The sequence below is a fragment of the Nestor notabilis genome, unplaced genomic scaffold, assembly GCF_000696875.1.
Source record: "Nestor notabilis isolate BGI_N333 unplaced genomic scaffold, ASM69687v1 scaffold6823, whole genome shotgun sequence".
NCBI classification, from domain to species: Eukaryota; Metazoa; Chordata; class Aves; order Psittaciformes; family Psittacidae; genus Nestor; species Nestor notabilis.
In genome coordinates, this window is record NW_009920509.1 from 118,163 (window position 1) to 141,236 (window position 23,074).

The 23,074-nt window shown below is 40.3% G+C and overlaps 1 protein-coding gene across 1 annotated transcript in view; it reads right to left on the reverse strand.

Annotated features, from left to right (window-relative positions):
* EPB41L4B (erythrocyte membrane protein band 4.1 like 4B) overlaps positions 1–23,074 on the reverse strand; it is a 123,721-nt gene that overhangs the window by 90,427 nt on the left and 10,220 nt on the right. The window contains exons 3-14 of the mRNA XM_010010695.1: positions 16,444–16,486; positions 14,150–14,228; positions 10,715–10,759; positions 9,861–9,913; positions 5,435–5,555; positions 4,727–4,814; positions 4,107–4,195; positions 3,368–3,437; positions 3,026–3,195; positions 2,819–2,928; positions 772–802; positions 248–281 (exon numbers count right to left, since the gene is read on the reverse strand). Coding sequence (XP_010008997.1) covers positions 248–281; positions 772–802; positions 2,819–2,928; positions 3,026–3,195; positions 3,368–3,437; positions 4,107–4,195; positions 4,727–4,814; positions 5,435–5,555; positions 9,861–9,913; positions 10,715–10,759; positions 14,150–14,228; positions 16,444–16,486 — 933 coding nt within the window. The remainder of the gene's footprint in view (positions 1–247; positions 282–771; positions 803–2,818; positions 2,929–3,025; positions 3,196–3,367; positions 3,438–4,106; positions 4,196–4,726; positions 4,815–5,434; positions 5,556–9,860; positions 9,914–10,714; positions 10,760–14,149; positions 14,229–16,443; positions 16,487–23,074) is intronic.

Sequence of the window (23,074 nt, forward strand, 5' to 3'; positions counted from 1 at the left end):
AGAGTGTGGCAAATGGAGCGTATTCAGCTTGCAGAGCATCCAAGAACACAGGGGAATATAGAAGAGTCCCTCCACTTTCCCCTGTAACTCCCAGTGTGATGCTGTTAATTTCTGAACCTCCTCAGAGAATCCCACCCCAAAGTAAGGAAAGGGAAGCAAAACAGCTGTGGTAATTATAGAAAGCAAAAATATTTACTACTAAATAACAAAACAACAATATTGTCCACAACAATTGTTATGCTCTTACCTGGTAGTTATGGACTTCAGGAGTATTTTTAGCACTAAGGGAGACAGAAAATTAGCTTTTATATAATCAATACATCTATGCCAACATTTCCTATAGTTCAGGGTTCTACTCTTCAGGAAGATAGTACAGTGAAGTAAAATTTGTATTCTTAAGGACACCAATATTTTATTCTAATATACACCACAGGAATTAGAGTGTAAGCAAAAAGGGTGCAAAATTTTTTTCTTCATTTTACGTTTATGAAGCAGGAACAAGTAATGCTAGATAAGGCAGGTCAATAGCAATGAGAAGAAAGGAAATATGTTTTAGTCCAATCCCAAACACCAAAAGAAAATTAAAAAAATGAAAGCACTTGAAGGCTCACAGGCAGTCCCCAAGAAGAATCTGGTGCTGCATAATGAGAGATCCCAAAGCAATTCATTCATCCCACACCAGAGAATTTGTTTTGACAAATCCTAATGCAGAAATGGTCTTCAGAATCCTTTTTGCCAGACAACAGCAATAGAGAAAACTTGAGCACTCACCACAGTTGTGCTGCTTTCACAGGATTGTTTGCTTAAAAAGAAATAAAACAAAAAACCTTAAGACGTGTGAAATATCAGTCATTCTGCAGCTATTGTGATTGGGATGTTATACTACAGTTTAAGCCAATCCTCATACAGACATGTTTGCACAAATGCATCAATCGCCAAGTACAGCCCTGTGCTTTGTAGCATTCCTGTGCGAGTACATTAAGTATGAGGCAGACACAAACCTCTGTTTCTGCAAGAGTCAAAGCCCATAAAGAAATACAGCAGTCAAGAGTATTTTTCCCAGATGTCACAAAAGGACTTTTGGCAGATCAAGTTCTGCACAACCAGGACACTACTTCTCCACTTTGCGGTAGCTACCATGTCAGTAACACTGAGTCCCTTAAATATCTGAAACTACCCTTCACAGGAATTTTGCATCTTACTGAAACCAGAGTATTCCTGAAGCTGGTAATAGCCTGCGTCTTATTACAGTGAATGATGGTAGCCAAAACAGCCCATCAGTTGGGAACACAGGAAGGCACCGAGCAATCTTGAGCAACAAGGTCTTGGCTTGTGCTTTGGACAGGCTGGAAAGAACAGTGAAGAAGGCAGCTGTGAGTAACTGGGATGTATTTTTTCTTTTTCCTGACAAACAGCGTATTTTTCAAGAGCATTGAAAAACTGCTGAGTGATACAGCTGAAAATCCAAGGCTCTGCTGAATACAGAAAGTGGATGACAATGAGACACTGTAGAAGTCTCAAAGAGATTGAGCTAGGACAGAATCCAATGCTTGTGGTCTGCTACTAGGTAAGGACTCAACCATCTAAAAGCAGTTTTTGCATTAACTTAACAAGCATACTGCTGAGTGCTCTGGAGGGAGATCATCTGGGTTTGTCAGAAGTTCTGCCTGGCTGCTATGCACAGAGAACTAAACTGAACACAAGCCACACTTTCACTCTTCTCTCCCCACTTCGCAGACACGAGTGCAGAAGCACTGAGATACGATGTACAACCTGCAGGTCTGACGGATGCTATTATTGTAAAAATAAAATTAAAGTAATCCATATGTCCACTTACGAAATCACCCACACTTACCATATAACTGATTATTACGTATCACGTAAGAGTATCTCACAAATCTAATGAATTTGCATTGCCATAAAAAACTGAGGGTACTAAAGGTGGGAGGAGGAGGTTACAGCCTCTAGGAAGCATGCCTGCTTGCTACCCTTTCCCCCCCGTACATGAGAAATAAAAGTGTCCCCCATAATACCACAAGGACTTTCCACAGAACTGAGGTTCATATTCTAGGAACACAAAGGAATGCAAAGACATCCTAAGGAAATGTAGGTCACCCTGCATCATATAGCAACTACAGCTTCAACCCCAAGTAATAGAGAATTCAGAAGGAGTTGCCTTGCACTGCTCCTTCCTAGGTTTTTCTACAAGGAATAAAAATCTCAGCTTCAGTTTTGAAGGAAAAATGACAAAAACCACAAGGGAAATCAATTCTTTGTCATTCTTTTCAAATTCAGCACATTTCAACTCCCAGAGAAAACTATTTAAGGTCAGAGTCTGGATAGGTGGATAACAAGCCATCACAGTCAGGAAAGTAGCAACAACTGCATAATGAGACTGCTCAATAAGCCTAAAACTGTTGGCTAAATAAGCAAGTCAGCAAGGCTTTTGGATGCTGCTCTGCTCTACACAACAAATGTGCTTCATCAAAGGAAATGTTATATGCTTTACTTCATTGAGTGTGATGCACCTTTTCTTTCCTGCTCATTGGAGCAACAGAAGAAACCATAGGTACCTCCCTCTCCATAGATTTGGGATGGAAGAATTAAGTGTAGACAGAGATTAAAACTGGCAGATACGAACAATGGACTCTGACTTCAGAGAAAAAAAAAACACATGTACATCCTGATTTTTTAGGTGATCTGATATGTTTTTTCTTTTTATACTGTGGTACAGATTTTATAGTTGTAAGATGACATTTACACGAGTTGAGAGGACACCTGCATGAGCAGTTCAGTGAACACAAGTACAAACACTTACCCTTAAAAGTTGAATGCCTTCGAGAAGGGTATCGCTTGCTGGGTCTTCTTTCAAATGTACTAGTTCTGCGTAACCTTGTCCCATGTGTAGCTTGATACTCTGTCCTCCCACTTCAAATGCAGAAATAAACAAAGTTTACTACCGCCTTTTGCTGGATGCTGCTTCTTTGTATAACCCCAGATATATTGCTGTTACTTTGCTAAATACCTGAACCTGAAGCGTGATCCCAGCCTTATGAAGTCGGATCTATTAGATTTACTATTTGCTGGGGCTCGCAATCTGAAGAAAGCATGGTGTTCCACTGCACACTTCCACAAATGTTTGCACGTTTTGGCACTGTCTAACCGGAAAACAAATGTGTGCTCTTGCTCTCTGCCCTAAATGCAGAAACAAAAGCTTTGGAAGTTGGCATGCATGGTATTAGTTATTATCCTTGGTAGGAGAAATACAGCCTGGGCCAACAGTGTGCTGAGCCTCTCTTTTGTTCTTACCAGCCTGAGCACACACCACACTCTGTTGGATCAGGCCCAAGTAAGGGAAGAAAGTTACCTGTTCATCATCTTCTACAACCACAAGCGTTAGCTTGCTCTTTTTAAAGTCCATTTTTGTGATTTTAGGCCTAAACACAAGAAGCAAAAAGAAAATTAATGGGAAAATGTCATTTTGCAATATAGGACCATCCTCCAAAATGTATGAGGGATTTGAAATTCTGGAACACTTCAGGAATTGTAATTAAAGTTTGATTTCCTGGAAAGGTGACTATTTTGTGACAGATGTTTCATATTTAGCCTGGGCAAGGCTCAGGGGGTACCTTATCGCTCTCTACAACTACCTGAAAGGATACTGTAGTGAGGTGGGGGTTGGTCTCTTCTCTCACGTAGCAAGAGGTAAAAGCCTCAAGCTGCACCAGGGGAAGTTTAGGTTGGATATTAGGAAAAAATACTTCACCGAGAGGGTGATCAGTCATTGGAACAGGCTGCCCAGGGAACTGGTGGAATCACCATCTCTGGAGTGTTCACAAACCGTGTAGATAAGGCCCCCAGTGACATGGCTTAGTGGTGGTCTTGGCAGTCCTGGGATAATGGGATCCTAGGATCATCTTTAAGGTCTTTCATAGCCAATTTGACAGTGGTATTTCTAACCAGGCCAATTTATCTTTGGATTTAACCTTGATGTTTTAACCTTGCAGATTCAATCTACATTGCAAAATATAGTCAAGATGCCATTATGCAAAGGAGAAAAAATCCAGCATTTTAGCAGAAAGGAATGTAACACAAAAACAGATTACCAAAAGAATAGGCCTATTTTGTTGGCTCCTTCAAAGATCAATATGCCTGTTGGTGTCAGTCCGAGAGCATATTCACAACCATCTCTTCCCTGCAAGCAAGCACAGAATCAATAATCAATATGCCATTAGTAGGGTAAATCTGACTAGAGTATTATCTTCAAATCAATAGGTTTTAAACTAAACAATAAGGTTTGCATTTATTTTTTTAACATTACAGAGCGAGAGAATATACATTTGTATTGGATGCAAACTGGCAGGTTTTGGCAACAGGAGGCTGCAGGGTGTCCTGCATGGGAAGGGGATGTGTGTTGCCCCAGATGGCTCTGATGCCCATGGGAACAGCCCTACTCTGACACTGCATCGAGAGGAACCTGTGTTTAAGAGCAAGCAGTACCTACCAGGGGAAGGAGACACAAAAGGTAAGAACTGAGGGACATGGGAAAAGGCATCTGGAAAGGGACACTCTGGGGGTCATTGCTGGAGAGGCACTCTTGGGAGGAAGGTGCTTCTAAGGGACCATGGGCCACAGGGCAACCCACACCACCACAAGGACATCGCTGAGGTACTGACCCACACCAGAGCAGGAACTCCACAATAATAAAGTATCACACGGATCTTACCTTAACTACATGCATATCTACACCATACATTTCTAGCCATTTAGCTTTGTTCAAGTAGCACAATTCAGCCTGTGCTGGACTCTTCCCCCTAAGAACATAAATTTATGTATATTTTATGGTATGTAATTTTTGTCAGTTCAAAATGTTTCAAAATTTGTTCCCCTAATCTTTTTATCTGGGACCTCAATCTTAATGACACTGAATGGTATCTCAAGCTTAGCTTATGTTTTTACCTTCTTCCCTCCAAATGAAAAGTAAATCAGAAGGATGGAAATTGAAAAAGGTCTAGAACTGACAATAAGGATGAAAGCTCAGATGAGAGAGAATCACCAAAATGTATCATATTTATTAACAAAACATAGGAAAAAATTTACTACTACCCTGAATACAAAACTTTATGTGCATATGTGAAAGAAGGGAGAGAGAAAGAGAACTATGTCCAACATAAACAGTAAAAAGATCTATTTAAACTGTTAGAAAATCATCTAAAAAAAATGAAAAGAATTGAAGCTCACCCACCAACTTTCCCTAAATTACTACTTGCCATTTCTAGGGAAGGGGAGGGCTCAAAATCTATTTACAGTACTTTTTAACTGACAAACATTATCACCATTTCAGATCTGTTGAAGGGGTTCTTATGAATGTATTTGACTTTGGAAGAGAAGAAAACCTGTTCCTAGAGAGTCTGTTCCCACACAGGTCCCCTACCTGCATTCTTTCCACTTCTGAAAAATGTCAAATTCCATTGCTTCAGTCTGGTTTGGTGCAAACCTGAATTCAGACACAAGTTCTGGTGTGTGCTCGGGGTGCTCACACTCTCCCAGCTCAGCTGCAATTAATCAATTGAAAAGTTAAAAACAAAGATCATGAGATGATCAGAAACATTTAAGTCCATAATCTCCACACAGACAATAATGATGTATGAAAGTCTCTAAGTATGTTGTAGGAGAATGCGCTTGTGCTGATGTTGTAAGTTAACCTCCTCTCTGCAAACGCAAATCAGATTTTACAGCACAAGTCAGACAAGTACATTTTAAGGAGCAGTGTAACGTTATGGTAAGTAATTCTGACATTCAAGAATGCTAGAACTAAACCATCTTAACTAAAGCTGCTTCTTTAGATTTTAAAGCATTTAAAGGAAATGAAGTTTCTATTCAAAGCAAAAATCAACGTACTACTGTTTCAGAAGAGGTTACTCTGAAACTTCCTCTCATTGTGTACTTTTCATTCCAAAGCACTTCCCATTCTACTGCATGCTTACTTACATTCTCGTTTGTGTCAGAACATAAAGGTAATACCTAGTCTTAAGAAACCAGTGATAAAGATGTGGGGTTCTTTTTAAAACCACAGTGGTGGTATAACGCTCAGATTAAGCTATTTTTAAGGAAAGAAATGCCAAAGCGTTAACAACTGAGGTGTCACTTTCTACTTAGTTGCTCAGGGCCCAGTATCTTCTTTTCTAGGAGAGGAACACTTGCAGACTCTACTGAGCTCAGCAGAAGATGCAAGTGCTGAGCATCTCAGTGACTGATGGCCTTGACTGTCTTGTACCTGCAACCTGCTTTGCTCCTGGCACCTTTTAGCTGTACAAAAAGGCTACAATGTCACTGCCTCAGCACTTAGACAAAAACATCAGTGGAAAATACACAGTTCAGCAATACCATGTGTCACCCCCTGACATATGATGTGATTCCAAACCAGGCCTTTGTCAGTCAGTGTTTCTTGACTACTACTACTACCAGCAAAAAAAAAAAAAAAAAAAAAAAAAAATAAAAGAAAAAAGAAAAAAGGAAAATAGAGAAGAAAAAAAAAAGGACAAGCAAAAGGAAAAAAAGAAAAAAACAGAAAGAAAAAAGTTTAAAAAAAGGTAAAGTATAGGGGGAAATAAAATAAACTCCCTTGAAGGAAAGAGTTTTATTGCTTCAGGGCAGTATTAGACATAACAGTTGCAAAAATTTAATTCACTGTCAGTCTTCAAAAATACCTAGCAGGATACTTTAGAACATAACAAGTTACATTCAAAATGCAACCTGTTGACTGATATACCTACAGGTGGTTTTGAGCACTTGAGCTTTGCTCAGACATACAGCATTCCTGAGGATATTAAATAATTGAGTCAACTGATCTTCGTTTCTAACTCTTTCCTCACACACATCTTTTTTTCTTCAACAGTATTCTTCCATGGTGAGTTATATTATTCTTATCTATATGTCTTCTTTAACAGTTATGTCAGCCCTGCTGCTGTTTCATGTAAGTGGGAAGCCTATTTAACACATGTGGCAAAGAATTGCTGGCAGTCCAGTCACCAGGCTGTAAGACGGAGCCACAACACACACATTAGCAAGGAGGACTTCAGTGGGGGAAAAAAAGTAAGAATCTGAAGTTGAATGTGTTGACAACCATCTAGGAAAAACATGGGAGATTTCTCTACTAGTTAACTGAGAGAGAAGGCGGGGAATGAAAGCTGACTGTGCCATAAAAAGGATGTGTAAGGATGAGAAGAATCATGAGTATATAGGACAAAAGATACACAGAGAAGCTAGGGTAGAAGTATTAGGTACAAGAAAAATATCACCCTTGTTTTCCAATAGCTGCACTCACTGTTTATTCACTTTCAGGCAAACAAACTATGTCATCATTTCAATCTCTGAGAAATCAGTCTTAGGAGTAAGAGCCAACAAGAGCCTCACCAGCTCCCTGCAGAGCGGAGGAAGGGGGAAAGTGCGGGCTCCGTACAAGGATGCTCTCACTAGTGACTCTGCTGGTGGAATTGAAATCCCTGAGTGGCTCAGCAGCTCTAGCATTTTTCAACACAAGGGCACAGCAGAGGACCCATCTCTTCATTTGAGGTTTTATGACAAAGTATTACGCTTTGGCATGCCCTCCTCTGCTGTTTTCTTCTGGGGGTGGTGGGCTTGTCACATAATGCATTTATATACATTATCCATATTCTTTAACGAGTAACTGCATAAACTGGGGGAAATACTTAAAAGTAAGTTTCTGAGAAAGGTTTTGAAAACCACAAAAACATGTTTATCTGTAAATATACTGTTGATTCTTTTACACAGAAGGAAGAAAAAGTTTTCACTATCCTGGGTAGATGTCTTATGATTAGAACTTTAAACTTGAGATCTGAGAGAATGTTTTCCTTTTGAGTTTAGTTAAAAGTTTCAGAAGTACACCTGGTTAAACGGGAAAGCCAAGCAAGACTAATGAGGTAGTTAAAAAGTTATTCTAACGGTGACAATTCAAGTTTGATTACAAGCTTTCTGTAGATAATCCCTAGGTGAAGTATACAATTATGTATCTGCTTTACCAGTTAGCCCCTACTGCAAAATCAATGTTACTTGCTACAGAATTTCCTCATGGGCCTGGCAACAAACTAACAATTTATATTTGAAAGATGATTCACACAAAACACCAGCCTTGGAAACTGTTGCTCGAAACAAAGAAAGAATTACTGTAATGGAACAACTTAGTTGATAAAGAAAACGTATGAAGTTTAAAGCTGTCCTGTGAAAAGAAAAGGCTTTTCTTTCGGAGGAATAAGCCTACCAGTTCCTAAATAGCCATTTGTAACTTCTTCACTTTTATGAAAGGCTCACTAAGGAACAATTTTACAGGGTAAATGTAACCTGCTGAGAAGAGAGTAATCATTTGACATTTCTTAAAACTCTTCTGCTTAATTACATTTCCAGTGTCAGTAAAACGTACTAAATGTTATATCAAATGTTACTTATAGCGTATGGCAGCAGAGATGTTACACTAGTTGCAATAATGAAAGAATTTTGGAGAGACTTATTGTGATGATGTCAAAACAGCAGAAAATTGAAGGGAAAAAAAAAAAGACAGCAGAAAAGCATAAAAGTATGTTCCCACACACAGTGTCAAGAAGCATTAGCTTTGATACCTAGCTGGGGACATTATAAACATGATGGATGGCTGTGGTACTACATTTACACAGTAATCACAGGTGTAAGTTACTGTCTAAAATGTAGAGGCATCAACCTATTGCCTTCTGCTGGTTCTACTTGCTTAGACCTGAAGTAAGGTTACCGGTGTTTTTATCTGTGAAAATGGAAGTAACAAATCAAATACGGGCTCCAGATTTTTTCCATCTTAAAAAGACAAAGAGTTTGCCTGCAGAAGTTCTTTACACACTTAACTATCAGAGCTGTGTCAGACTGGAGCAGAAAAGTAACCCTCTGTGTTAAGATTTATATCTGTTGCTCTTTGGAACTGAATTCCCAGTTTTGACTGTCAAGTCCATCTAGATTACTGAGTTATCTCCATTGCTGTATTAAACTAGAAGGCTCTGCCTAAGCATTCCATGTGCCATTGCCAACTACCAGAGGAAGGAGAGAGAGCATTTTTCATTACAATTAATTTTGCTGCTGATGTGCCTAGAATGGTCCAGTTCACTGCACTTTCTTTTAGCAGTAGGAAGTCCATGTTCAAAGCTACACCCACAGGGACCCACCTAGTGCAAAGCTCTACAACTACCTGAAAGGAGGATGAAGAGAGGAGATGGCTGATCTCTTTTCCCCAAGTAACAAGCAATATGACAAGGGAAAATGGCTTCAAGCTGTGCCAGGGGAGATTTAGATTGGATACCAGGAAAAATTTCTTCACAGAGAGGGTGATCAGGCACTGGAACAGGCTGCCCAGAGAAGTGGTGGAGTCACCATCCCTGGAAGTATTCAAAAACCATGTAGGTGAGGCCCTCAGTGACATGGTTTTAGTGGTGGTCTTGGCAGTGCTGGGGTAATGATTGGACGTGATAATCTTAAAAGTCTTTTCCAACCTAGCTGATTCTATGATTCTACGAAGCGTGTGCTGAAGGGCCAGATGGCTCTTCAGGCTAAGCCAGCAGCACCACAGCTTCTCACTCAGTGAGCAACGACTAAGGTCTTTCCTCCCTGGTCAGCCACTAGTTGCCATGAAACATTTTGCCCATCCATTCTTTTGAGGTTTCTTCCTCTTGTGCCAATGTTGGCTAATGGAGTTCAGAAACGGTGAATGGGGAGAAGGCAGGAAAGTGATCTCCTAACATTCTTCTCCTCAGGTAAAGGAAAGGCATTTATGTACAATAAATGAGAAAGCACTAGGAACAAAGAGTGAAAAGAGACTATACCTTGAAGACAAAGAGCTGCGAGTTCAACAGCAGTTTCATATGGGCATTTCAGTCTCAAAAAGAAAAAAACAAGGTATAAGAATCATGTCATCTCAGTGAATTCTTCTTGCAATAAAGCTAAAAAGTAGCTTGATATAAGAAATGGAAACATTAACTTCCACGAACTACTAATGATACAAAACATCTACAATTATTTTTTACTTGCATATGATTACTTCCTAATTTGGTACACTCTAATTAGCACTAACCATAACACTCCACCATAAAACAAGCTTGAACTAATAGAGACAACATTAAATTGACTAAGAGACCACTTTTGCTTCCACACTGTATTTTAGAACATGGCTTTGAGGTTTTTCAGCTTTGTAATTAAAAAAATTGAAGCTGGTGTGAATTTATTGGACAGGGTGAGACTATAAACACACAAAGTATTTTTGTAGGTTGACCTGTACAGAAAAAAGTGTTGCACTTCATCTTTTCCTCCTGTGTTTTACCCACCACGCTGAAAGATATGGCAAGCACACGTTACAAGACATAATAATCAGGACAGTCTTGTTCTTTATGTGTTTCCATCACCTGGTCAATCCATTAAAGGTCTTTATCCATTCTATTTGTCAACAATACAATCATGATGCACATAAAATCATTTATCTCTGTATTCTAAAGCAAAAAGACCCCATGCACGTGGAACTGTAAATCATGTTTATAATCTGTTCACAAACACCACAGAGAACTAAAAAGATCACACAGTTACAGTAAAATTTTAAATCACTGAGTGATTACCTATTGTAAAAATTTTAAATTACAGTTGCTGTAATTTAGGTACTGTAAAGTTGCTGTAAAGAGGTACTTACTTCCCTGAAAGAATGTCTTGCCGGAGCTGTAATACAAACAGGTACCTGACAAATAAAAATTCATAAAGTCAAAAGTATATACAACGTCATGTTCCTAGCCCTGATGGCTGAAAAAATATCACAATTCACTGAGTAGTCATAACATACTCATTAACTTGCTCTTAAGAAAAAGGGTGTTTGGGATCACCAGATACAACCTGCAACCTTCAAACTTCCCATAGCTTTCACTAAAATCAAAAAGAAGAGAACATTTTTCATCTCCTGGCTGTGTTCAGGACATTGTCCAAAGCCTTGTTCTTTAGAGATGTGCTCTATCTGAGCATACACCACAGACAACCTAAATGGAATTGACACTCTGATGTTCTCCTGATGCAAGTCCTTCCCAATGCAAGCAAGAACTTAAATACATGATCTAGAGTCAAAGGCATGAAGACTTCAGGACTACCTTCTCAAACACAATTGCAGAACACGGGAAAAAGCCCACACCAGCAAAAGAAAAAAGTCCAGGCTGAATTATCACTTAAAATAGCAGAAAACTTCTGAATAAAAGAAACCTGAGCTCCACAGAGCCCACACATTTATTTAGGAGGCCAAGTAGGAATTTACAGCCTTCAAACTGTAGTAGTAGTTTAAGCTGTTGCTCATCTTCAGTTATAGGCACATTTCATGTTTCACAGCCACTCAGAGTTGGGGTCTGAGGCCTGCAGAAGCACCCCAAGTCATTCAAGAGCTCTGTTCAGGACAAGGTGGCACAGGCGGGCTCTGCACTGCTGTGGACACTGCAGGGTGAGGCTTGCAGTGATGCAAGAGAAGAAAGCATGAAGCACTACTGAGTGTCAACCCAGTAAATGTGAATGTAAGTAAACCTCTGCTACAGAAAGACAAAGTGTTTTTCATCACAGAGGATGTGCTGTGAATGTGAGGAAGGATGAATAGTTGGAATCAGACAGGGAAACAAATGAAAAGGAAGATTAAAAACACTTCTCATGACACACTAAAGCAGAATCAGATTTATCCACGTCAGCTCTGTCACATCTCTGATTCACATACTTGGCTAATACCTGACATGCCAATCAAACCTGGGTATTTGCAGGCATAGATTAAACGTAGACAAGTGTATTTCCTGTTCCTATTGTTTTCCTCTGATGATTCACAATCTCATGAACTCTTCTAAATTTGAATGAAAAATCTGGGCAGTTCTACTGCCAGTGTCAGCTGGCCTGTGCAGCACCACGGCTCTGCTCTGGTTGGTATGGCTTACTCGTCCTCCTTTTCTGCACACTGACTAACAAGCATCAGCATCTCAATTGCTGATATTCCAAATCAGCAAATTCTCCACAACACATATGTACAGACACATTCCTCTGTTGTTTTTCTAACTAAACTCTCTAAAAAGGTCCCATAAAGGAGACAGAAGATATCTTCCAAAAAAGCACTGGATTTAAACTGTGTTGTTAAATTGTTAAAAGAGAGTGGGTGATGGGTTTCAACTTTGTGCTTATTATGAGAATGTGACATTTACATCTTCACTACAAACTGGAGTCTGCTAGAAAACAGGTCTCTACAAGGAATTTCAAACATCCCCCCACAACCAGGCCAGTTCATTGTTACTGTTAATGGTAACTTTTACTCCTCCTCTTACTCCCATTTGGAATAATTCTGAGTATATAGTTGTTAATCCTCACTTTTTACTCAACGTGCTACATGCAAAATATGATTCAGCCAGCACAAAGATTCTTAATAAAACCCAGCAACATTCAGAATTACTCTCCCCTAGAAAAAATGAAAAATAGAACTGTTTGTTCACAGTAAAATCAATTTCTAGCTCGTTTTAATTTTCCTTCCATAGTTTCACAGTGATCTTCTGTCAAGCTTATAATTATATAAAATTGTTCATAACACTGAAAATTTAGCTGACTAAAGTGTTTTTCTTATTAAAATAGTCTTCTGAAATGTCATCTTTCAGCAACAATTAGATCACAAAGCATCAGAGGTTAATACTTTCAGAGGAAATGTCCTACTCGATCACAGCAATGATCACATAGCTCAGAAACCCACATCTTGCAGCGACTAGGATCATATGCTTCAGAGGATTAAGCAAGAAATCTTGTGGTAGACAGTAATGGAATAATTTGACCACAGGGGAAATGTAATACTTGTCAGACATTCACCCTGATGTATGAAGACTTATATCAATTTTCAGAAAATATATATTATTCTTACTAATTTAACCACATTTTCTCATTAGAGATGCCCTCAAATCACCCAGGTTTTTTGATTCCCTTAAGATCTTATATTCAATCACGTAAGTGGCAGAGTTCTATAGGTTAATTATAAATTGTATAGGAATATGTCCTTTTATTGAATTAGCACTGCTGCACTAAATTGATAGCGGATATTTAAGCTTCCATGTCAGTATCATAAGGTAGTGACAATTAGCTCTTCGATCTTGTCTCAGAAAGTGAAAAAAAAAAAAAAAAAAAAAAAAGCCCCACCATGGTCAACACAGCAGATGAGAAAGGAGACAGTAAACTTATGTCTGCAAGTGTAAGTTTAATGTAAACATCACATGCACATGAACTACAACAATCAACAGTCTTTAAGCACCTTAGGCTGATTGGGAGTATACTGACTACTGCCAAGCAAATTAGAAGACAGAGAAAGTGCCCCACAGTGAGAAACAGACAAAAAAAGCCAGAATAACATTAAGATAGATGCTTACTAGACAAAGACAACACAAATTTGGCATACAAAATGTAAGTAAACCCTTTTCCTCCAGCTGCTCCTTTCCCATTTTCAGAATACTCTCTAGATCACACCAGGGTGTTACGAATCCAGCAAGGTGTAGTCCTTACAGCCCTGAAAATAGCCCACCAGACTGAAACAAAAGACCTCCAGATATTCTAAAGTGACTTTACACAATTACAGTCTTTTGCACCACAGAGAACTTCTGGGGAAGTGGAAGAGATTCAGACAACCAACTGTTAACCAAGAACTCAAGCTGTCTAGTGCCACAATTCTATGACCTTTGTACCATTATTAAATCATCCCCAAATCTCAGAGCAAGGAGGACAAAGCTGACCGCTGGCATTTTCACAGGACCCACTAGAAAACCTCTCAGAGGTATGGCAGGCATCACTGGTGTAAAGAACAGCTGACTCCTAGCTGCAGCTCTCCCCTTTCTTTGCTAACTTCAAGGCACCAGAACACAGCATCTCCTACAGACTATAACACTTGGAGAGGCCCATAAATGGGTTTTGGGGGCAAATAAAATAGATAATGTTTCTCTGACAGCAGGAAAACACCTACAGAGTCAGATGAAATGACTACTTTTAGTAAGAAATCTCAAATCACCTGCTTATAGCTCCTTCATGTACCTTAGATGTCTTATTTACCCTTCTGCCAGTCGCCCAGTTAACCATGCATGGTTCCTACCTTGTAAACTCCTCGTGAAGGTTGTTCGGTTCTGATGAATAGTACTTTATTCGAAAATGCAACGTGTATGGAGGTCCAACTGTATATGCAGAGATTTTAAACAGGGGAAAACAAAAAGTTTACACTGGTTGCGGATCTCCTAAGACAGAACAACAGCCACCACCCCACAACCCAAGAAACCCAAAACAAGGTATGTTTTTCACATTCTTCAAAGAAGCCAGCATTTCATGGTTTTAAATCGTAAAATGCATGCAATAAAAGAAAAATTAATTAAATTACCACCATACTTTCTGATACTCTAATAATTAATCAAGCAACAGTCCATTTAGCAAACACATTTTTGTTCAAAGAGGTGTGCCCACAGCAAGTTCCAGGTACACTGCCGGTTGCTGGGGGCAGGCAGAGATGGAAGGGAGAGGGAGGGAGAGGGTGATGTTTCTTGTTACCAGACACAAACACAACTCCAAAACCCACCCAATCCAATAGATGAGATTTCAGTTGATACACGTGAATGAGAAAAGGTAAGATAAATAATGTGAAAAGTGCTGGAGAGGACTCTGGAAGGCACCCGTGAACACAGAAAGCTAACAGATTCCACAAAGTGGTGTTGCGAGAATTGTTTTGTAATACCAGAAGGTGAATGCTAGATCGGACTTTCTATGTAACACAGATAATAAAATGTTACCTAGATACCATGAGACTGTGACCAACATTTCCTTATCTGCCTAAGCATTATTTTCCAGACCGACAGCCTGATGGTATATTAAGTACTAGAAAAGTAACTCTCTTTCACACCTTTCTAAGGTCTTCTGTAACACCACATCAACACAGTACGTGTGTGTGCATATTAATGACCCATTCTACTAAAACACGTGCAGCTAAACCTGTAATTATTAGAGCTTTGACGTTGTCTCCAATGATAGCTCCTAGAAGACAGGTTATAGCACCCTCAGTTAACAGTTAGGCACTACTGGTAAGGTCTGCATCAGTGAGATAATGACTCTTACCTGCCCACTGCTGGGAAAAAAAGAGCAGTGAGCACATCCATCATGAAAGAGGAACTCTTCTCAAAGCACCTGCTGAATGCAAGGTAAAGAAAAGTATCCTGTTGTGAGACAGACCTTTACAACACCCATCAGATTGCTTCCCTCTTTGGTATTCCTCAGGGCAGGGCTTGGACAATTTCTTTTTAAAACATGCCCTTCACAGATTAAACAGACAAACCAGTGCAACTGAACTGGTTGAAGGTGTTACAGAATCATCAATTTTCCACATTTTAAGGCAGATCAAGAAAAGGACACAGCTATAACAGAAAGTGCACCTGCAAATCCCTTAGTCACTTCAGGTAAAGCAGCCTGCGATGTGATGAAAATATGAGAGAAAGCCAACCACCAAAACCTTACCTACAGCAGCTATCTTTACAGTCTATTCTAGCAGAATGATACCCACACACCGTGGGGTGAAAGCAAACTGTCCTAAAGGCCTTTGAAGAACTCCACCTTTTACAAAAATCATCTAGGTATTTGGATGCTTATCAGAAAGAAAGGCAAAGCACCACTGAAGCAATCAAGACCCGTTTCTGTGAGATCCTGAGAGAGGGTCAGCAATTTCCTTTCAAAACACTGTATTTTAATCTCACATAGGCAATATTTTAGTCTCATAGAAGATTATCTATGGCTGTCTACGGCTGTTGCCAACTGCAGTATATTAACAAAACATGTTAGTGCTGATGCTGTACTGTACCAAGCCTGCAACCAAGTTAATAGAGATCCAAAAGCAACTTGCCTGCCTTAGCCAATTTCCACAAAGAACCCAGTGGCCAAACCCAACCCCTTCACCCAAAACTCCCTTTGATGAAACAGCAGATCTTTCTGCTGGGTTTATTCATGATATAAAAAGAGGTTAACCATTACACAATGAAATATTTTCCATTCAAGTCTTTGAAAAAGTAATAAAATAAAAAGCAGTAAATCTGTTCTGGATCAGCAGCAGTGACAGAAACCACAGTCTGTGTCCAGGCAACCTGACTTCACAGATCAGGCTGAAATTACCTGACAACCTACTCTGTCTCACATGAACAGCACATGTTTAACAAGGGCTGCTGAAGGCTGATCTATCGCTTATATGTGCTCTTGCATTTAGCATGATACAGTCAGCCAATTAGCCATTAAATCTATTTCCTAAGAAATACTCATTCCATTAAAGGCCATATTTAAACATTCATGATCATGTTCAAATACGCTAAGTCCATATTATTAAGGAAGTAACTAAACAGGCAGAGACATGGTACTTACTTTTTATTTGCTTCTTAATGAATTTTGAATGGTCCAACCAGTGCTAAAAAAAGAAAATCCACACTTAAAAGCAGTTCCATTTAAAGATTTTGCTGACATATCAAACTAATTACAGTAAAATTTAACAGATAAAAATATCTTTTAAGAGGAAATATTGCTATATTTATTTCCTTAAGTTCTATATATTTGCACAAGTGTTCATTTTCACATTTATCAACTTACTTTCTTTGACGGGGAAAAGCTTGACTTACAATTGTATCAGTACTGCCAGGGAAGTTTCACTCTTCCAGAGAGGAATCCTCAAAAAACAAAGCCACAAAGCAGTGGTGTATAAGGAAAATACCCTTTCATACCAGGTATAACATCTGTTGTCCAAATGCCCCTGAGGACACCAGGCCAAACCCCTGTGTTTCATTTTCTTTTGAACTCTCCTGTTTGATGAAGACCCTCGAGATCCTACACCATCCTGCCTTCCATTGCTCCATAGTCAAGTTTTTTCAAGATAAGATGAATACTTAACCCTCACTAAACACTGGGGGTGTGGGAAACACTGATGCATACGCACCTCCTCTCTTTTTGAGATAATGGCAAAAGATCTTTAATAGATGCATCTATGATGACAAAAAAAGTGTGCTTCCCAACAAAGTTTATGCACTCTCTTGTCAGTGCAAGTTGCATCTACAGAAGAGTAGCAATAAACAACCGCTAGCATAAACTTATCTGAAATATTTAACTGTCTCTGCACAATGTCCTACCCAAGGCTGCAATCTGATTTGAAGCAAACCCATGTAAATGCCCCTGTCACACAAGGTAATAAACCAGTATTTGGACTTCCCTGAAATAAATATTTGCTATATTTGTTTTTAAATCATAAGCTAGGTACTATGGCACAAAATCTTCAGGGAAAATACCTCTGCCTCCCTATTAAAGCAGTCATGCTTTCAGGAAAAGGAGAATCTGTAAATGACTACTTATGATTCCACTAACACCATGCTACCACAGCTGAATAAACATGAAAAAATATTTGTTGGATAGCAACGCTCGTATTTACTTACTAAGTCTGCCCTAAGCCAAAGCAAAAAGTTATTTATCACAGGTATAGATCAGAAGTCTGGTAACTTACGACCCCTGAAGTAAATAAATCTCACAAAAAGGAGAAAGAGAAAAAGAAATAATATTTATTCTGAAGGTGCTTTTATTTGCATGAGACTTGCTAGACTCCCTTAGGTGAGGCTGCCAAGGAATCCATCCTTACAACCTGAGAAATCTCTACCAGAATGGAAATAAAACATTACAGCAGCTCATACAAATACATTCCTTGGAGTTACAAGTAATTTATTCTGACTCTACTTTGCTCTTTTATGAAGAATTACACCAGAAACCACAGCAGTTCACAGAAGCTTTGTGAAATTTCAGATTTTTGATACTAAAATTAAACTTTAGTGAATTTTTGTGTGTGTGTGTGTTTGTTGTTGTTTTGGTTGGTTGTTTTGGGTTTTTGGGGTTTTTTTTGGTTTTGTTTTGAACTGAAATTATACATTCTGTTACTTTCATACCTCCAGGGCAGATTAATCTTTTATGTTTTCAACACCTATCTACAAAAATGTCTTTCACCTCAATATTTATTTTGGCTAAAGATAAACCACTCACAAAGACAAATGTACTAATTCCATAAAAAGTTTGGCTTCATGTTAAATAAAACCAAACATAAATAACATCTATACTACAGGCAAAAATCCTCCAGTAACTTCTCATCTGTGGCTCATTACTACCATGTTGAGAAATAAGCACCACACACCCTAAACTAATTCCCAATGAAATAACAGCTGACAGTCCCAGTCTTGGTATGTGGTATTCTAGGTATACTAAAACTTAAATACAGCAAGTTTCAAACTGGTTATTTGTAAGTGTAAATACTTCAAAGGAGGTTTAAAAATAGCTCACAAGACTCTAGGAACTACTTGTGCAGACCATTAAATGAGTCTATAACCTAGACAGGAAACGATCATTCACTCTCCATACCCAAGCAGGCAAAGGCAGACTGCTCCAGGAGATAAAGCACAGCAGGCATTAAACTCATCCCTCTTCAGAAGCAAGAATGAGCTGCCATTTCACCCTCATCCCACACTGCACATCACAGCTGTGTGTGATGTGGCCACCACACAGATCACAGAACAAAACTAGAGGTAGGACATGGCCCAGCAGTACTATTGGCCCAGAGTTGCCAGGTCATGCAGATTGGTGAACCAATGCCATTTTAAAAGTCAGATATTGTGTGCAACAGCAGTCTAGCTAAAGCCAAAAAAAAAAGGTTTGGACTTCGCTGTATACTGCTTGCTGACTCAAGAACAGGAAATTGAAAGCAATGAATTCTGAAGTCTCATTAGGAAGTTGAAGAGAACCAGAGGGGACTTTCTCTCCCTCAGCATCTGTCACTGTAGCTCTACCTATCCTGTGCTCTGGCTAAGCGACTGTACACCATTTCAGAATCCAAACTTATCTATGGATCTCACGGTGTAGGACAGAGGCTGACCCAGTCATTTCAACTATACAATGCCAAATTCCCCATATCCAGTCTGGACTCAGAAGTATCCAAGGAAGAAGAAAAGAATTAATTGGTTTAGGACTGTGTTATGATAGCAAGAGTATCTAAGCTACTTGGCCCGCACTAAGGGGGGAAAAAAAAACCCAAAACAAACCCTGGTCCAACTGCAAGCAATCAAGATTCTGTGATTACTTTGAATAGAATAGAACAAAACGGAACAGGACAGTACAAATAGTTCAGTTGGAAGGGACCTACAGCAATCATCTGGTCCAACTGCCTGACCACTTCATGTTATCAAGGGCAGTGTCCAAATGCCTCTTTGGCATTTGGAGGATCTGAGGCCAGCTACACTCCCACTGACAAGGAGATACTGGCAGCCTATGAAGGGGTTTGAGCTGCTTCAGAAGTGATTGGCACTGAAGCACTGCTTCTCCTGGCACCTCGGTTGCCTGTGCTGGGCTGGATGTTCAAAGGCAGGGTCTCTTCTACGCATCATGAGACCGATGCTACATGGAGTAAGTGGGTTGCACAAATTACACAACAAGCTTGGGGCATCGACCTCTCTAGGAAGCCTGTTGCAGTGTTTGGCCTCCCTCCCAGTAAAGAAATGCTTCCTAATGTCCACTCTGAACTTTCCCTGAAGCAGCTTTGAACCATTCCCAGGTGTCCTATCACTGGATACCAGTGAGAAGAGCTCGGCAACTCCCCCTCCCTTTCCCCTCCTCAGGAAGCTGCAGGTAGTAATGAGGTTACTCCTTTAATTCTGTCAGGTAAACAGCAAGTTCAAATGCTGGATTAAGTTCCATTTACCCCAGTATAATTCCTTTGCTTTGCCAATTTAATAGCTTCCTGTGGTATTAACTGACATAAACCAGTAGTTACTTGTTGGGAATTGTGTTGAAAACACACCCCAATCAATTCCACATGAAAGAAACACCATTTAAGAAAAAGATTTCTTAAAATAGTGGAAGCATGTACATATCTCAGCATGCTCTCCTGTTGATCACTCAACTTTATCTAACTGAAGAGGAAAAAAACAAGTACCTCAACACCCCATAAGTGATAGCAACCAATATTTTCTCAAAATAGTCACACAGCAAGGGAAAGATGTATTTGTGTCAAAATACAGCAGATAAACTACAGTTTCTGGTTCAGTCTACGTAAGGACCACAGTGACTGCCAAACGAAGACTGAAAGGAGGAGTACCACAGGTTGACACAAACCCTTCACACACCTGAGCTTTGCAAATTCCATCGTCTCTCTCTACTTGCTTCCTAAAAGAATGAAAAATCCTTGTCTTGTTCTATACAGCCCTCAAAGGTGACCTGAAAAGGAAAAAAATTGTGTTTGACCCTTTTTGGTTGATTTGTTTTGCTAGTTTAAACTGCACAAAGAATGTTTTGAATAGGCTGTTTTCCTTACGCTTATTCAGTAAGAGAAAGCCTCTTCTTACTGCAAGTTTTATTTGCTTTCTGAAAAACATTGCTTAAATGTTTTCTCAAGCCTTACCTGGAGGTACAGGAGGGAGAACTGTGCTTAAATGCTCAGGTTTGGAAAAGAAAGTGTGCTAAACAAAAGCTGTCAACCTTTAAAACCTCAAGTCAATTATCCCTTCAACTGTCTTTTTGCTGTCTGATTTCCTAGGCACCTGAACCCTCCCAAGCTGTCTTCCATTAGGCACATGGCTTTCTAAAGCAGAGAGGGTAAAAACTTATGTAACACATGGGAGGAAGGAATCACCAAAACAAAGGCAATAAAAACCCTACCCACCAACCACAGTTTGGGACTTTTCTAAACATGTAAATTTAACAAGTAATAAAGTTACAAAGGAGAAAAAGCCCTTTCCTCTTTTCTTCTGAAGGTCACCTTTTAAGTAACATGGTAGAAGCAGAAAACCAAACGAAAATTGGGGTCATGCAGAAACTCAGAAACTACACAAGCATATACTTAGAAACGGTATAAGCTCCCAGGAGTTCACAGCTTAAAATGATGAGAATATTGTTCATTACACTCATCTAAGTTTTTGATCCCTCCTGGAAAGTTACATTCCTCTTGAAAATGTAGATGCAAAGAAAAACCGCTTTTAGATAAATTACTCAGATACAGCTGAAGATGTAATGAACACCAGGGGTGATATTGGCTAGGAAGCAGGGAGATGGGACACGATACAACTGCAGAGAGAAAGCAAGAGAGCACTGGGGCATAGGAAGACATTTCTAAACTTGCTGGAAGAATTATTTAAAACCAGATTCTGCGAGATCAGCACGGACAATTACAGCACTCCCAAATTACAGGCTGAGCCCCAAGGGAGAGGAGAGAAGAGCTCCTGGAATCCATTGGGCTGCTGTGCCAGGGCAACAGGAGGCAACTCCCATAAGGCCACTGAAGTCCTCAGGACCTGGAGGTGGGGGTGTTCTGCCTGAGGACAAGAAGCCTACCCAAGGGGTGGATTGAAGATGAAGCCAAACCGTCCCTGGTAGTGCACAAAGAATACCAACAGATCAAGAAAAGAAGTTGAGAGATAGCTTTGCTTTGGTGTGGTGGTTTGACATCAGCTGGCCACCAGGTGCCCACCAAAGCTGCTCTATCATTCCTCTCCTCAACTGGACAGGGGGAGTAGACATGATGACAGAGATATCACTCTGACCAATTACTGTCACAGGCAAAATGCACTAAGCTCAGGGAAATTAATTTAACATTACCAAACAAATTGGAATAGGATAATAAGAAATAAGAACAAATCTTAATTTTCCTTCCACCCCTCCCTTTTTCCCAGGCTCAACTTCACTCCCAATTGTTCTACCTCCTTCCCCCAAGTAGTGCATGGGATGGGGAATGCAGGCTGTAGTCAGTTTGTCATACATTGTCTCTGCCAATCCCCACTCCTCAAAGGAGGACTCCTCACATTCTTCCCCTGCTCCAGCATGTCCCTCACACAGGAGACAGTTCTCCACCAACTTCTCCAACATGAATCCTTCCCACAGGCTGCAGTTGTTCACTAACTGCTCCAGTGTGGGTCCCTTCCATGGGTGCAGTCCTTCAGGAACAGACTGCTCCAGTGTGGGTCCCCTGGGGGTCACAGCTCCTGCCAGCAAACCTGCTCCAGCGTGGGCTCCTCTCTCCACGGGACCACAGGTCCTGCTAGGAGCCTGCTCCAGCGTGGGCTTCCCATGGGGTCACAGCCTCCTTCAGGCATCCCCCTCCTCCAGCATGACGTCCTCCACAGGCTGCAGGTGGAGATCTGCTCCATCGTGGACCTCCACAGGCTGCAGGGGTATCTGCTCCTGAGCCTGTAGCACCTCCTTACCTCCTTCTGCGCTGACCTTGGTGTCTGCAGAGCTGCTTCTCACATGTATTCTCACTGCTTTCTCAGCTGCTGTTACATAGCAGTTTCTTCCTCTTACTTAAATATGTTATCACACAAGGCATCACCAGCATTGATAATCGGCCTAGCTTTAGCCAGCAGTGGGTCTCTTTTGGAGCTATCTGGAACTGGTTCTGTCTACCATGGGCACATTCTGGCATCTTCTGTCAGAAGCAACCTCTACAGCCTTCACTTCAGCTTACACTCTGGCCATGCACAAAGACAAAAGAAAATTGCAAAAGTTTTTTGTTGTCCTGGACAGACTGGAGACTTGACTTCTCTACACTTAGAAGAGAGGTGGAGAAGCATCACTGAGAGACAGTACTGCAACCACCTGCCTTGTACAGCTACTTCTCAAGTCTGTGCCAGAGAAATAGTCTCCAACCCTCCTGGAAACAGCAAGTGCTGTTTTAATCCAGGAAGATTAAAACCTGGAGATGCTCTGGGAATTTTCAGTGTATCGGAGTCTCTCGTCAGGTGTTCCTGCTGCAGTACAGCCTTGGACAGCCACAGCTGGAAGAAGTCATTGATCAAATGTTCTGCATTGTTGTGGACGAAGGCACGTTGCCTCTGTCCAGTTAGTGAACTGGTATTCATATCACAACCACTATTAGTAACTGAAGCACTGAGTACTACAGGATATTGATACCTGTACAGCTCTTGGTACCCTCCAACTGGTATTTGTTGTTCTGGGCTACAACCCACAGACACACATCCTGCAA